This window comes from Epinephelus moara, chromosome 11 (assembly GCF_006386435.1).
Source record: "Epinephelus moara isolate mb chromosome 11, YSFRI_EMoa_1.0, whole genome shotgun sequence".
NCBI lineage: Eukaryota > Metazoa > Chordata > Actinopteri > Perciformes > Serranidae > Epinephelus > Epinephelus moara.
This window is the reverse complement of record NC_065516.1, coordinates 15,289,798-15,306,459: the sequence shown is the minus strand read 5'-3', so window position 1 is coordinate 15,306,459 and position 16,662 is coordinate 15,289,798. Positions and strand designations below refer to the sequence as shown.

General features: G+C 40.7%; 1 protein-coding gene across 8 annotated transcripts in view; it reads left to right on the top strand.

Moving 5' to 3' along the window:
• The window catches only part of smarcd3b (SWI/SNF related, matrix associated, actin dependent regulator of chromatin, subfamily d, member 3b), a 55,852-nt gene that overhangs the window by 30,322 nt on the left and 8,868 nt on the right, over positions 1 to 16,662 (top strand). For 2 of the 8 annotated variants that reach the window (XM_050056338.1, XM_050056333.1), the window contains exons 3-10: positions 2,235 to 2,324; positions 5,917 to 5,959; positions 8,765 to 8,887; positions 9,394 to 9,519; positions 10,205 to 10,300; positions 14,149 to 14,277; positions 14,578 to 14,739; positions 15,007 to 15,104. In XM_050056338.1, coding sequence (XP_049912295.1) covers positions 2,235 to 2,324; positions 5,917 to 5,959; positions 8,765 to 8,887; positions 9,394 to 9,519; positions 10,205 to 10,300; positions 14,149 to 14,277; positions 14,578 to 14,739; positions 15,007 to 15,104 — 867 coding nt within the window. The remainder of the gene's footprint in view (positions 1 to 2,234; positions 2,325 to 5,916; positions 5,960 to 8,764; positions 8,888 to 9,393; positions 9,520 to 10,204; positions 10,301 to 14,148; positions 14,278 to 14,577; positions 14,740 to 15,006; positions 15,105 to 16,662) is intronic. The other 6 variants (XM_050056334.1, XM_050056337.1, XM_050056336.1 and 3 more) reach the window with 6 other exon arrangements.

Below are 16,662 nucleotides of genomic sequence, written 5' to 3'. Positions count from 1 at the left end.
TCTGGGAGTTCCCTCAAACATGGCAGCCACTGAATGATCCATCTTAGTCAGTGAAAGCCAAACTTTTTAATTCCTTGAAGAGTAACCTAAAGAGACAGTTCACCCCAAAATACATATTTTCCCTCTCACCTGTAGTGCTGTCTATCAGTCTAGATTGTTTTGGTGTGAGTTGCGGAGAGTTGGAGATGTCTGCCATCTCTTGAATATAATGAAACTAGATGGCACTGGCCTTGTGGTGCTAAAAAAGCCAGAAAATACATTTGAAAAATTCAAAATAATCCACAGACCTTGTTGTGAGCAGTTTCATGTAGGAAGTATTTTCTTTCTATCACATTACACCCGCCAGTCGTATCAACACACAGAAGGAAGTGTGCATCTGTGCATCTTACCCAGCCCCACTGAGCTAGCTAACGATACAGCTCAGCCGAGAAGGACACCATTAATGTTTAGGGCTGGATATCAGTACTCAATACCTTTAACGTATCATCTGAAATAACTCAGTATCATGTAGTACTGAAACATCTCCAGTCAAACAATACCTACATTCGATCTTTTTTGCTCTGGGGGTCTGATCCCGGACCTATCCTGTGCCCCCACCAGGTCAGCAGACTTCCGGTTACAGGCATCTCCAGAGACGCTCCTAACATACAACACAATGCAATTAAACGGCTTGACTCTGTTGTTAAACCCGTTGATGAAAACCTGTGTTATGCTAACTGTCAGCCCCGTAACTGCGTGTGTGCGGCTGGGCGGACTCTCACAACTTTCTCCGGTGCAAAGCTTCAGTTCTCTACCTGCCTACCCTATCTATCTGTCTGTCTGTCTGTCTGTCTGTCTATCTATCTATCTATCTATTAATGTTTACGTCTCATGCTGTCATAAGCCTCTCGTTCATGAGTAGATGCACGCTTCCTTCTGCACTGTGATTGGGTTGGCGGGTGTAGCTTGGTAGAAAGAAAATAGATCCTGCATGAAACTGCTCACAAGCTCTGTGGATTATCTTGAGTAACCTGGTCATGATTTCTGGAAACAGACATTGATGGTGAGCTTTTCAACCACAAGCAGAGTGCTATCTAGTTACTTTATATGAGAGAGAAGGCAGACATCTCTACGGCCGATATCTCCAACATTCTGCAACTCCCGCCAAACAATCTAGATAAATAGCACTACAGGTAAGAGGAAAAATACATATTTTTGAATTTTGGGGTGAGCTGTCCCTTTAACACCAAGATGCAGACTGTTGTTTCAGTCACCTCCTCTGGATAAAAGTTACAGGTTTGTGACTAACCAAACCCAACAGTGAGACAAGAGAAGTTTAATCACTGGAGTGATTTTTCGTCGCTGTGAAGTTACTCTTTATTAATCTGCTGCTTTGCTCTTGAGAACCAGGCTTCATTCATCTCCTCCCATTCAGAAGTTTTATGCATATGTTAGGGATTTTTTTCTAAACTTTCAATTTGACCTTTTGTTTCCCACAAGCACTGCATTATTTATAAAGCTCTGATCTTTCATATGAATCTCTGAACCTTGGTTTTTAATGTTAACTTTGGTCTTTGTCCTTGAAGTAACGTAAAAGCGTTCCCTCCCGCTCATGATGCTTGGTTACCCCAGACACCCAGAGTTGCTTAGGAACATCACCAGCTCCATACAATAACAAAGCAGGTTTCTTAGCGCTGGGCCAGCTGGTGTAAGGTGCAGGACAGTGGAAATGCTCTTAAAGGTTTGCAGTTTGGTTATGAACAAAAGGTTGTCAGTAGCATACATGTGATGTTTTCATGGGCACATTACTTCATCAATACATCTGACACAAGCTGAGCAATAGATCTGAACTTGTACACCGCCTGTTTGCTCCTCTTCCCGTGATGCACAAATTCACAGTGTGTCCATCGTCAGTGTATTGTCTATCTGTGTGTGTGTGAAGCATGCTTGTTTTGGTTCACAGAGAAACTTTGTTGAATGAGTGTGTCCCTCAGATGAGCAGGAGGCCTCCCAGCTCCTCCTCTGCTGCACTCTGTGCGTGCATGGACGCAGTTACACGCCCATCCCAGTGCCTGCCCTTGTCTGAGTTTTAGAATTTGCACCTACTAACAGACCCTTGAACTTAACACACATCCAACACATACAGACACACAAACAGCCAGAACCACCAGGTGTTGCCCCTCTGACATCGTTATTGAGTGTGTGTCTCGCCACAACTCTAATCGGACGACCTTCGAATCCTCACCAATTCTTAGGAAGCCAGTCGGATTCCCCGGAGCCAATGAGATGCCGGCGAGGCAGATGGACATGAGAGAGCCCCAATCAGATCCCACGCTCGGATCAAAGTAGGAGTTTATTCTGCTGCATGTCCATTTTCTCACGTTTGATGACTCTGGCCTTTTTAGCCTTTTTTTCACCTGAGCCCAGCACTCCCTGAATGAGATGTTTTGGCCGACCATACGTTCAGGCCTAGAGGTTGACCCCCTGAAATGTAGTGGTGCATGCTTTGGACTGGAGCATGGCATGATGGGAACAGTTTTGTTTTTTGTCAGCTAGATCAGAAAAAATAAAGTAGAATCAAATCTCAACCCCTCTTTTAAAAACAGTTTAAAATAGCGGATTGTTGTGATGCAGGTTTGTGTTTTCCTTTGCAATGCACCCCCGGATCTTTCAATTATCCTTGCAGCAGGCTTGTTTCAGTATTTGGCATGCTGATGTAACATATTGCTCCACAGACCAATACAGTGCTCTGTGATAGAAAATTTCTCTACACTGCAAAAAACTCCCTTTTTACTAACAAGAAAAAATATTATGTTATTTCAAGAAAATTACCATTAAATAAGATTGGGTAATATGATGATATATGAAGAGATTTTTCTGTGTCGTTTATACTGTGGTGTCTATTCCCATAATAGCTCTATTAGCACTCTCTTTTCCTATCTTTTTAAGTTTAGATTTAATCACAATAGTTATTGATTTAAATGCAATACTTTTGTTTTTGCTCCCATTTTTCGCAGGTTTTAGCTGAAGATCTGAGACTTTATATGCATGCAAAAGACTTATTTCTCTTAAGTTTTTGTCACAGTGTTGTAAAAATCAGTGTTACTAGGCACTTCTCCTTTCCCAAGATAGGGTATCTCCTCATAGGTGTGGCATATCAACATGCTGATTAAACAGCATCATTACTACACAGGTGTACCATGGGCTGGTCACTATAAAGTTGCTGGATATTGGCAGGAATTCAAACACACTGTCATACACGCTGATCCAGAGCATGTCAAACATGCTCTGTCAAACATGCTCTGGATCTGGTGAGTATGCAGGCCGTGCAAGAACTGGGATGTTTTCAGCCTCCAGGGATCGTGTGCAGATCCTTGCAACATGGGGCCGTGCATTATCATGCTGCAACATGAGGTCATGGCGGCCAATGAATGGCTTGACAATAAGTCTCAGGATCTCGTCACGGTATCTCTGTACATTCAAACTGCCATCAATAAACTGCACCTGTGTTTGTTGTCTGTAGTTTATGCCAGCCGTCTTTTATTGTAACCATCTCAAGACACAGCTGTGTAGTAATGATGCTGTTCAGTCAGCATTTTGATATTCACCACCTGTCAGGTGGGAAGATTATCTAACACAAAATTTTAATGAATTTGTGACCAAAATTTGAGACAAGTAAGACTTTTTGTACTTAAAAACGCTAAGATCTTCAACTTAAAGCTGTGAAAAATGGGAGAGAAAACAAAAGCTTATACATTTTTGCTGCCTTTAAATTAACCTACACCAAAGATTTTATCCATATTGCCCATTCCTAGTGTCTAAATCAGGAGAGCAAAAGATTTGAGATGTAAAAGACTGTCTACCTGCCTATCTGTTTTTTGGGAAATGAGCTTATTTACTGTGTTGCTGTAAGACAGAGAAGAAGATCAATACACGGTCGTGTCTGTATGCTAAATATGTTGCCAGCTGCCAGTCAGCCTAGCTTAGCATAAAGACTGGAAACAGGGAAAAGCAGCTATCCTGGTTCTGTTTGAAGGTAACAAGATCCACTGAACAGCAACTCTGAAGCTCACTAAGTAACATGACATGTACAACATATCTTGTTTGTTTATTCAATACAAAAAATGAATAGAAATGAATCATTAAAATTATGAGCTTCATTTTTTGTACAGTCTAAAGAAAGAAGATATGTGTTAGTGAAAGAAGATATGTGTTTTTGTAGAGATCAAACAGGTATTACATATTAATCAGTAAGCTTCAGTGCTGATGGTAGGGAGATCTTCCCACCTTCAGACAAAGCTCCTGTTTCCCCCTGTTTCCATTCTAAGCTAAGCTAAGCTAACCGCCTGCTGGCTGTCGCCTTATAAATAGTGGACAGATATGAAAGTTGTATCAGTCTTCTCGTCCGACCAACCTGATCTCACAGAAATACATGAAATGACCACGGCCTTGTAACGCCACATTATGTGGTGGTGGTGGCAGTAGATTATGTGTTAAAATTACATGCAACCACCACAGAAACAATGCCAATAGAAAGACATTTAGAATCCTTTGTCATGGCGTACACACAAATTCTCTGGTTCGACATAATCAACGCAGAGAGTGGAGATTAATGTTACGATCCCAAAGGTAATACAAAGAGTGAGAAAGTCCGGTTAGGGAGGCAGGTTGAGGTGGTGGACTGATTAAAGAAACTCAGGACTTTCACCCAGGTGACCGCTGTTCATATCCTGTCTGAAACTAAAAGTCAACATTATCTTTTTCTTAACCTAGCAAAGTATTTTTCGTGCATAAACCCAAACATGCTGCCACCAGGTAATGCAGAGTTAAGAGGTCTTGGTCATTTCACTTATTTCTCTGAAATCACGTTGGATCTGACTCTCTCTGCAAAAAGAATCAAAAAGCATTAACACAGTGAAACTTGAAAATTGCATAATAAATGTGCTTCAGGGTAGATTGTCTATTAATTAGCTCAGTTTTAAGACTTAATAAACTAAAACAGGACAACAGAAGAATCTGAAATCTTTGAAACAAGGCACAAATTCCTTCGCTTCTTCACACTTTCAGGATGTGACATTCCACCTGGCAAAACTATTTATCTGTGATGCAAAAATATTGTTAAATCATCCTAAAAAAAAAAAAGTTTGTACAGACTTTTTTTTATTGCCTTTTTTTGCAGTGTAGTGCCATCCAGGTGTTAAATAGGCAGTGGCACAAACAACAGAACACTTGCATGATCCAAATATCACAGATTGAATATTTAAGGAAACTCTGAATAGCAGAGGAAGCCGTAGTGTTGTTTTTTTTAATCAGTGTCACCAAGTAAGAAAGTTCTGACAAAGGCACCAGCTTGGCACAGATTGTCTTATTGTTCTCAGCTCCTCCCTGGTAAGTATAAGATTAAAAAAAAACATTGTTTTGGTAAACAAATGTTGTCCTCACTCAGCAGGAAATACCAGGAGTCTATGAATGAAAATATCTGCACACACACACATAACATTATCCTCTGTGGAAATCATTTCTAAAAGCTCTTGAACACACATCCTGTCACCATCCGAGTCCTGCTGCAGCGGCCCCAGTGATTCTGCAGAGTGTGTGTGTGTGTGTGTGTGTGTGTACATTGACTAGGCCTATATGTCAGGCAAGAGGTGTGTGATGTGACACTTTTTTGGCTGTTAGAGGCTTTCGTTCTCCAGGTGGACTGCTGTATTTCAGACACCACACAGAAACACATGAGCACACACATATGCGCACACACACAGACGCAGACACACACACACACACACACACACACACACACACACACACAGCTGGGATGCTGGGGTGCTGGATATGGCCCAGCATTTTAGCAGATGGCCTGGGTGCTACGCTATCAGTCACCATAGTAACATGCTCTCTTTTTCCTCTTTCTCTCTGTCTTTCTCTCCCTCTCTCTAGTGCTAAGAGAAGGAAAATGGCAGACAAGATTCTTCCGCAAAGGGTGAGGCTGCATATTTTTTACCTTTGTTGCTGTGTTTTCCATGTGTGTGTTTGTGTGTGTGTGTTATTATCTTTTGTGTGCAGAACAGAAAAACCCTGCTCGGTTTTTGATGTCAGGGGTTCTTGGAAGGCGCAGAGGGCCAGATGATTATGTGTTATTTCCAAATGAGGAGAGAGAGGATGAAGGGGAGCGATCAGGAGGTTTTAGGTTTTTTTTTTTTTTTAGGTTTTCATTCTGTTGTTTGGATGGTGGCTCATTGATTTAAATTGGAGTAGTCAGCGGGATATGGCAGAGACGCAACCACAAGTAGAACGAAGCAGAATCGCCACGTTGCCACAGGTGAGTCTGTGCCGACTGAGGTTGCGATTTTCATCCCGTGGTTTCAGTTTTCGGCCCTGTGCCACGCCATCACTTCACCACGTCCTGGCCAGCGCACAGAAGGCATCCACACTGAAACTATGGAGGTCTGGAGGCTGTGAGCGTCTTGGCTCAGGTCTTATCCCCCCTAACATAACCCAGACAGAGAGATAGCAGTAGGCATGGCTGGGGCGCCACTCCACAATAATGAGTCAGGGACAGGGAATGTCTGCCACACTCCTCTGTCTGCTCGGCACCTCGGCCCCGGTGAAAGGCAGCGAGATGGAGATAGAGAAGGAATGAGAGGGAACAATGAAGGCAGCCATTTAGAAAGAAACATGAAAGAGGGAAGAAGAGGGAGGGAGGAGAAGGAGCGAACTGTAGGAGTGTGTGTGTGTGCACAGTTTGGTAAGTAAGCAGCAGCCCTTGATGCTCTGAGGACTTTCATCGGTATGGTAATGTGTGAGTCCTGGCTGGTTGGCTGCACACTCTGCATCTCATTTTTATCCCCCAGCGTCCCCAGGATGGTGAGGATGGCAGACTGGGCAGCAGTTTTGGAGAAAAATGAGTCTCATATAAAGCAAATGTTGCACACAGTTAATTCTACTCCATGTACTGTAAAGATTTGAGTCTGATGAAGCTTTTTATTGACATTGTATAAAGTCTTTAGTCTCCTCAAACTCAGAACGTATTGTGTCACAGGTATATTTAAGTATTTTGGGGCATTAGATAGCTGGTACTGGACAGAGGGATGGAGAATGGCATGCTACATAAGTCCCTGGCTGTAGTCAAACTTGGGACATTACAGTTTATGGTCAGCACCTCAATGGAATAATCCAACCACCAAAGGACCGTTTATATATCAATTACTCACCCCAGTTTACAAACTCTCACACAACCTGTGCAGCATTATCCAAGTCTCATTCATCCAGTCGTATGCTCAGTACTTCCCAAACAGCCATTTCCATGGGGAGCTGAGTGGAAAGTGAAACTTATCTAAAGCCAGACTCCATTGACAAAAACGCTAATTTTACGTCACTGAACACAGGCGCTGTTGGTATACTGCTGCCTCAATCAGCTAGTTTGTTTTGTGTTATTTGGTGTTTTAAAGGGTTGTTCACTTTCACCAAAGTTACACAATAACATAAATAAATGAACCAATTGAGGCAGCAGTAGACCAACAGCTCCTGTGTTCAGAGATGTAAAATTACTGTTTTTGTCAATGAAGTCTGGCTTTGAAGAAAGCAGAGATAAATTTCACTTTCCATTCAGTTCCCTGTTGTCAAGAGCTGTTTTTATTTTGGGAAGTACTGAGCATCAGACTGGATAAATGAGACTTGGATTATACTGCAGGTTTTGTGTGAGAGTTTAAACAGATGTTTTGATATAGTTTTGCTGTTGTTAAATGCCGACTCCTATGACTTCAATTCATCAAGAATTTTCTCAGTTTTTCTCAGATTCTTAGTCAACTGGAGTTTAACGCAAAACAGGCAAGTAATTTAGATACGAATGAGCATTTTGGGGGGTGAAGCATTCTATTAAACCCTTAGGCCACCAGGGAGCTTTGAGTTTGACCTACTGTATGAATCCCACTGACCTGCAGTTGGGTCAGGCAGCACAGACTCATGCTGTATGGCCAGACTTTATAAAAACTCTCTGAGCGTCATTTCAAATTCTAGCGGAGATCATAAATTTTTTAAAAATAGTAAATATGTCAGGCTGAATTTTGGGGAAATGGGTAGAAAATGATAATCTGTCATCACCAGAGCAAAGAAAAAAAAATGAGCTCACAGATTGGTCTGGTTCCCAGGCTAATAAAATGATGCTCATCAACCACATTCTATTTGATGGTAAAGACAGCCGTAGAAATGTGGAGTCTTTGGTTTGATTATTTCACTCAGTGTCAATGAAGAAGTGAGACAAGTTAATACAGAATATATATGTGATACTGTCTGACAGGAAATGAACAGTTTGACATTTTGGAGAATATATAGAAAACAAGATAGAACATGTTAATTTGTGATCTTTTGAGGCAATGGTAGATTGATTTTAATTTAGAACAGAGCAAGGCCAGCTGTTTCCCTTTGTTTCCACACTCTGCTTAGTTAAGCGGCATCTGTCTGTAGCTTCATATTTACAACACAGATATTAGAGTGGTATCAATCTTCTCATCTGACTATGCAAGAAAGCGACTTATCATTTTTCACCAAAGGTTGAACTATTCCTTTCCTGTTATTCTATATATTCCTTAGAAAGAACCCATATGTTAAGGGGCTAGATGTCCCTGAAATAAGACGCTGGACCCCCCGCAGCACTAAGGCAGGACAGACAGCTAATCTGCTTAAGCCTTTAAGTGATAGTCAGATAGTATAAGTGAAGAAAATCTAACTTCTTAATCAAATGTGTGATCTAAAGATTTTAATGTCAGATTGTCTCCCCTCTGAGCAGATCCGTGAGCTGGTACCTGAGTCTCAGGCCTACATGGATCTGCTGGCGTTTGAGCGCAAACTGGACCAGACCATCATGCGCAAACGTGTGGACATCCAGGAAGCATTGAAGAGACCAATGAAGGTAAGGACAAAAAGGAAAATCAGGAGCCATTGTGCCCCTGCTGTCCTTGAGGTGTCGGCCTAAAACGTTAATTCTGAAAGGTAAGAAATGTTATTAGAAGTCATTTTGGCACCTCAACAACTACTGGAAGGTTTTATTGTTAGTAACTAATGTGTCTTTGTATAGAGGGTTTTATTTGATTTATTTTCTTTAGTTTTGTCTCTTTACAAAACACAAAAAAATGTTTTTAAGACTGAAGACTCTCTCATGTGAGGAATTTGTCTTGTTGATTTGGTGCACAACAATAAACAGTGCAAAAGTCAAAAGACAGAATAAAAAAACAAAACAATAGAAAATATGAAAAAATACAGGAAATACATTCATATATATCCAGTATTAATGTTGTAAATGTGCTGTTATATTTAGCTAATCAGTTCAGATGGGGCAACCGCAGCACAACATTTCAATTTAGGATTTTTGTGGAATGTGCGTTTAATTTGTGGTATTTTAATGTGCCCTTGTGTCAGCAGCAGAAGCGTAAACTGAGGCTTTACATATCAAACACCTTCAACCCTGCCAGACCCGATGCAGATGACTCAGACGGCAGCATTGCATCGTGGGAGCTGCGAGTAGAGGGGAAGTTGCTGGATGACGTGAGTTGTGTTCATCTAAAATATACAGTACATGTTCCATTTGTTGGATTTATACCTGTTTCATTAATTACACAGCAAATTTGAAATTTAAATAACCTTAAACTACAGTTTCTGTGATACAGATTTGTTGCAGGGTATATTATGTCATCAAATGGCTGCTTGTCCTCTAAAAAATAACTGAGATTATAATCTTCCCATTTAGTATGAAAGTGTGCCGCTCTGGGTCGTTTTTGGCCAGCAGTCCCACTCGGTAATGATGTGCTCAAACAACTTCAGAAAAGTATCGTCTGGCTCTGAATATAAAATGAATGATTGATGTCATGAGGAGTGTTTAGTGGGAGACTGATGCAGCATGAAAAGCAGAAGGATCTTAGATTTGTTTTGGACCGTAAGCTTCCCTTCAGACAGCTCTGATGTTCTTAGCAGTCTGGGGCAAGGCCGTCGTCTCACAGCGGTAGGAAGCATTTAGGTTTCACAAACCACAAATATTTCTGGTTGAGCTCGCAGGAAGTGGACCCTGAGAATGTCTAGTGTCTCGCTTTCCTTCTGATCTCACTCGGCCTCTTGTGGGTTTTTTGATGAGTAACGTTGCTATAAGCAAAGACGTGGCGACTAGCATATTTTAGTGTTCATATGTGTTTGATTTTAGACATTAATTGACCACCTCTCTCTGTCTGTTTCACAGCCGGGGAAGCAGAAGAAGAAGTTCTCTTCATTTTTTAAGAGCCTGGTGATCGAGCTGGACAAAGACCTCTACGGTCCTGACAACCACCTGGTTGAGGTCAGTCTCAAACATGGCTGCTGCAGTCTGTACACACAGACAGAGGCTCATTTAAATACTGCACACCCACTGCCTCATCAACCATTTAACTGCTCTAACAAAATGATTGCTGACTTTTTAGTGTTTGTCATGAAGATTAGTTTTTGAGATGAATGAATGTCAGCTTTAAATGGCATCACTGGTGGTATCACCACATGCTCTGGCTCCCATCTCTTTGTATTTATTTACATACTTTAGCAGCAAATAACAAAATGCTAGGTAGATAATACAGCGCAGTCTGTCAGTATTTGGACAGAAAGTTGGTAATTAAGCTATGAATATGAGGGTGAAACACTAACAGTCACCTCTTTTTTATCCCTTTATTCACCAATTAGTGCATTCACATGTTAACAATATGAACAAATAAAGAAAGGCAACAATAAATTTACAGACGTTACTGATTGACAAAACATAAAAGGGCTTAAATAAGCAACAGAGGGCAATGTGTGAAGAAAGAAAAGAAAAAATGGGGAAAAAAAGGGTTAGGAATGAACAACCTAAAATATGTTTCTTGATTTGTGAAAACAAAGCCTTGCAGTCTGAAAAGGTGCCTCTAAAAACATACTAATTCGCTTACTGTTTTTGTTGCAAAGAGACAAGGAGAAAATCGATACCGCTGTCATGTCTGTCCGCTGAATATGAAGCTACAGCCAGGAGACTGTTAGTTTGTCATCGTAAGGCTGCCCTGTAAAACTGCAAATTATTTTATTACTGCAAATTATTATTTTTTTCACTTTTGTACAGATTAAACAAATGAAAACATGTTAATAATTAATTCGCTTTAGAGGTGTTTTTTTGTTATTTTTGGACAGGCCAGGCCAGCTGTTTCCCCATTTCCAGTCTTTATGCTAAGTCAAGCTAGCTTCATATTTAAGGTGCTGATAGTGATATCACCGGTGAAGCTAATTTTATAAACAATGGCTCAGTTCCATCACACACCTGTAGTCCACCTGCACAGGTATTTTTACTTATGTTGCCTGATTAGACCTTCTCTTAAAGGGTAACTCCAACATTTTTCAACCTGGACCCTATTTTCCTATATGTTTGTGTCTATGTGACTGATGAACACAACAATTTCCAAAACTGTTCCAGAACTAAGTGGGAGAGCTGCAGCTGGAAGCAGTGAAACAGGCTGCCATGTAACGTGAATGGGCAATTGTGCAACCATCATTTTAAGTTCACTAAAAGTGCTTGTTTTTGTGACTGACAGGCTCAGATTATTGTTAGTAGTGTCTGATAACATTATGGAAAGAATCCCTACTAAAATAGACCTTTTTGTTTAACCAGAAACAGCCCCGAAATCGCTATCGCGAACAAACAAAATAAAACTCAGACACACAAGTTGTCTTGGCTTGTTTACCACTGTTCCAACAATCACCAACTCTGGTTTGGTTGAAATAAACCCTTAATTCACCCAGTTACACATGATAATACGCTGGCTCTATACACGCTAAAATTACAGTTTATCTAAATGGAGTCTGGTGGGTTTGGGGATCATAATTTTGTGGCTGTTTCTGGTCAAACAAAAAGGATTTTACTCTTTAATAAAAGGTCTGCCTTTGTTGGGATCCTTTCCATAATGTTGTTAGATACTTAGATTGATAAAGCACTTTTAGGAGACGTACAAATGCATAAAGTAGTTACATTGCAGCCTGTTGCAATGTTGTTGTCTCCATTTCAATTTGACACTGAAATTCGGGAAAATAAGGTCCAGGTTGAAAAATACCAAAGCTGCTCTTTGAAGCAGACATTTTTTCATAATCTCTGCAAGAAATGGCTTATTTTTTTCCGCACTGTAGCTTCAATTGAAGTTTTATCTCTTCAACATTCACAGTCCTCACAACTTGTTTTGTCCCTTCGTAGGTCAGTGCTTTCATCCGAGATCACATCCATCAATAGCTAGTAAAGAGTTTTTGTATGTGGCTCAAATCCATGAATCGGACTGTTCAGCCGTGCAGTCAGGGTCAGTGACGACCTCTTCATCATGCAGAGGAGAGACGTACACTGAAAACATTTTTTTTTTTTTTTGTGATGCCTGGTTAAGCTTGAGCTACAATCACCCCAACTAACCTGCTTCTTTTTGACATCCCCGTTGGATAAATACACAGTAAAAGAGACAGAGAGTGGACTGCCCTCTTCCTTTTTTAATAACTTGATTTTCTATGACAACAGAAAATAGAGGTTGTGGGGTTTTTTTGTTTTTTGTTTTTTTTTGTTTGTTTTTTTCAAAATTGCAAGGTTGTTTTAACATGCAGGTGTGAGCGCTGGAGAAAACAAGTGCTTACATATTAAAAACAATCATTAGCTGCCCTTCACTTTGTATCTTCACAAAATGTATTGACTTTAGAAAACCCACTTTAGGAGTTCCAAAGTGAAAATTATGACTTCTCAAGGTTCCTCCTTTTAAGAGGGTATTTTGGCAAGGCACTCAGGTGCATCGCTTTGAATGATTTTCCATCAAAAGAAATTTTTCTCTACCTTGAGGTACAATCAGCACTTAATCTGTTCTGAGTCAGCCATTGGTTGGAGGAAAACATTATTCTGTATAGCATGCCAAGTTACTGCAATCCACTGTACTGAAGATGGTGCTTAAAGTGCTTTTCTTTTCAGTTCCTGAGCAGTTAAGATAATATGGAGATATGTAAAAGGCATTTCATCTGCGGTTAGATACAGAAGAGGTTCCAATGAATGCAAAGACTGAATCACAGAGTCTTATGTTGTATTTGAGCGGGTTGATATTTAGTTTATCTGTTATTTCACTTCATGTGTGCGCTGACAGTGTGATCCTGTTGAGTGTGATAACATTCAGCTGCATAGCCACATGGTTAACCTTTTGCTATCTTGGTTGCTCGGCACACTGTGCATGGCTGGTTTGCAGAAATTTAACCTCTCATCAAACCACAGACTCTAGGTCAAGATCAAGGCTGTCAGATACAGGTGCACTCAGGTGGCTTCTTTGTTTTCTTTTTGTTTATTGTGCCAAATCTCCAGCCTCAGACAGCCTGCAGATTCATTAAAGCCCCTGGAAACTGGTTTTGAAATCTTTCTATCTCTCTATAACATTCAATATTAAGCAACAATAAGATTTAAAGTAGGTGTAGGGAATATGAAGGTATGTCACACCGTGTGAGACAGGGGCGCCATCTTGTGAGGACTGCGCTCTACTACTTCTGCCTGCTACGGTGGTTAGTTGCTTACCTTTGTGTTTTGTTTGACTAATTGGGCCAAAGAGAGGAGAGCCATGTTTTTTGTGAGTATGACTGTGCTCCCACGGTTTGCTGGTTTGTGAGTTAGCAGATCTTCCACCGAGCCCCTAAGGCTGTTAGATGAAGCCTGGGACACGGTCTCTGACCCCATGGGAGCTATGGCACATGACTCATGTGCAATGTAACTGGAGCTACGATGTTGGAGGGTTAAAGCAGACAGCATAAGAATTAAAGAAAATAAAGGCAGAGGTTGCCCTTGGCTCTTTTTGGATCTGCTCGAATGGATGGCGGCTGATATACAGTAGAACATTGTTAAATATTTATACTAACCAGGAGAAATTTCAACTGGTTGCAATCTTCAGTCATCGCTGCTAGATGCCACTAAATCCTACACACTGTTCCTTTAAACCTGCAACATAATTCATCATTTATAGGTAGGTGGTTATAGTGTTATAGTAAGACGCTGGTTGAGAATAAAAAAGCTTTCGAGGGCTTCTAAGCAGGAATTAATCAGCGATTCTTATTACTAATGTGTGAAACAAAGAGAATGGTGTGAAATTGATCATTCAGTCAGAACAAACAGCCTCAGCATGGGGTGTGTAGTCAACACGTGGTGCTCTGCTCTTTCAGTGGCACCGCACGCCCACCACTCAGGAGACGGACGGCTTCCAGGTGAAAAGGCCGGGAGACGTAAGCGTGCGCTGCACTCTGCTGCTGATGCTGGACTACCAGGTGAGGGCGCCACACAGTCTCACTCCTCTGACCACAAATAGACTCTCTCTCTCTCTGTTACTACTCTGTGACTAATCTGTGCCATGAAATCGGCCGTTGTAGTGACAACCTGCAGGCCTCGCGTCGCTGATAACCACCAGTCTACAGAAACATTACAGAGTGCATTAAAGACCATTTTGAACCTGACACCCGTCTCCACGCTGGAGGAAATATGATAAGGATGTCAGATGAGATGATGTAAAGGCTCCGAGGTGGGCGTTTGTGCAAAAGTGTCGTAATGCGATTATATCGTCTCCGCAGCCTCCCCAGTTTAAGCTGGACCCTCGCCTGGCTCGCCTGCTTGGCATTCACACTCAGACTCGCTCCTGCATCATCCAGGCCCTCTGGCAGTACGTCAAGACCAACAAGCTGCAGGACTCCCATGACAAGGAGTACATCAACTGTGACAAGTACTTCCAACAGGTATGGGACTCTATGTGCTGTAAATCTCACTGCTGTTGCATTAATATTAATATCAGTGTTGCTGAGAATCTGATAATACTGGGACAACGTGAGTAACATGAAATATATCTATCTTGCAGCACTGACTACTATATAAAGTCTGTACCCACATGCCTCAGTTTTTTGTAAAATCAATTGACCTTGCCACAGTTATCAATACACCCCATGTGATATGTGTGTTGGCACATTAATTTACTCTAAACACACGTAATATTTTTACCTCCACAGATCTTTGACTGTCCTCGGCTGAAGTTCTCTGAGATCCCTCAGCGTCTCACCAACCTCCTCTTACCCCCCGACCCCATCGTCATCAACCATGTCATCAGGTAGATTCCTGTTTCACTGCATATAGACCTTATTTAACTTGATTTATTTATGTAGTACCTCTCAGAAAAGGGTTTCAAAGTGAGTCACAGATTATACAAAATAGTACGTCTGCACCCTCCTAACAAGAAAATATGTCAGACAAAGATAATACACAAAAGCAAGTTTATAAAAATTAGTTTTTATTAGTGATTTAAAAGAAATCAGAGAGGTTGTTGTTGTAAATCTAAATCAGGGGACTGTTAGTAGGTTTTTTGTCGTACAATCTGAGATTGCGTGCAGGTAGACTGGGGCCTAACCCTAAAATTTCATAAATATATGCTTGTGCTAGACCATGTAGTGTTTTCAAAGTAGGCGAAAGCCAGTGCAGGGAGGCTAAAAATGGGGGTTATGTGACGTCTTTTGTTTGATCCAGCTAACAGTCTTCCCGCAGCATTTTGTATAACTTTAAGGTGTGAGCATTTTTATTAGTTAGGCAAGTAACCAGGAAAAATCCTGACTAAGATCAAGGTGACAAAAGTATAAAGAAGTATGTATTAGAAAGAGTTTTAGCAGTGGTGGAAGAAGTATTCAGATCTTTTACTTAAGTAAAAGTAGCAGTACCACAGTGTAAAAATATTCAGTTGCAAACATATTTAAGTAAAAGTACATCAAAAGCATCTAAGTATATTTAAAGTACCAAAAGTAAAAATGCTCATTATGCAGAATGGCCCATTTCAGAATAAATATATGTTACTGGATTATAATTATTGGTGCATTTATGCATACATAATGCAGCTGGTAGAGGTGAGGCTCATGTTAATTACTTTAATATGCTGCCAGGTAGCTCAGCCTATAATAATGTCTAATATATTAGTTGATTTTATGTTTTGTATTAAAACTGCAGGTAACTTTTTTAGCAAATATGACAAAAAGTTATGGTTTTTATAGCTGTCACCATGTCCTGACAGTAGTACACAAGGCATATAAAAAAAACTCATGCTCCTCCTTCTCCTCTTTGTGCTCCTCATGGCATCATGAAAACAGCCAGTCAGTCAGTCATGTCAATCACCGCTTGTTATCTGTGATCAAACTGTCAAACTAGGCAGCGCTGATCAAATATGAATCAATATTCTGTTACTGCATTGCCTATTTCTCACCTCAGATGTTTTCAGAATTTCTTTTTAGTGTACTGTTTAGCTGTAAAATGAGAACATTTGCTCCGGCTGGTGGGCAGTGCTTCGTTTTGGCTTGACTTTTTTAAACATGGCAGCCGGGTCACAAAATTTCTCATTTTCCAGCAGTCCACCAAAATATGTTTCTGAAAACATCTGAGGCGAGAAATAGGCAATGCAGGAAAAGAATCTTGATTCATATTTGATCAGCGCTGCCTAGTTTGACAGTTTGACCACAGTTCATAAGCAGTAATTGACATGACTGACAGCTGCTCTCTGAAATGACCTGTGACTGGCCAAAATCTTTTTCTTTTACTTTCAACTAACTTTATTGCTCAATATAAAAATAGGATCATTTCAAATAAGAAATAAAATATAATAAGATTAATAAACCACTCCTGCACCA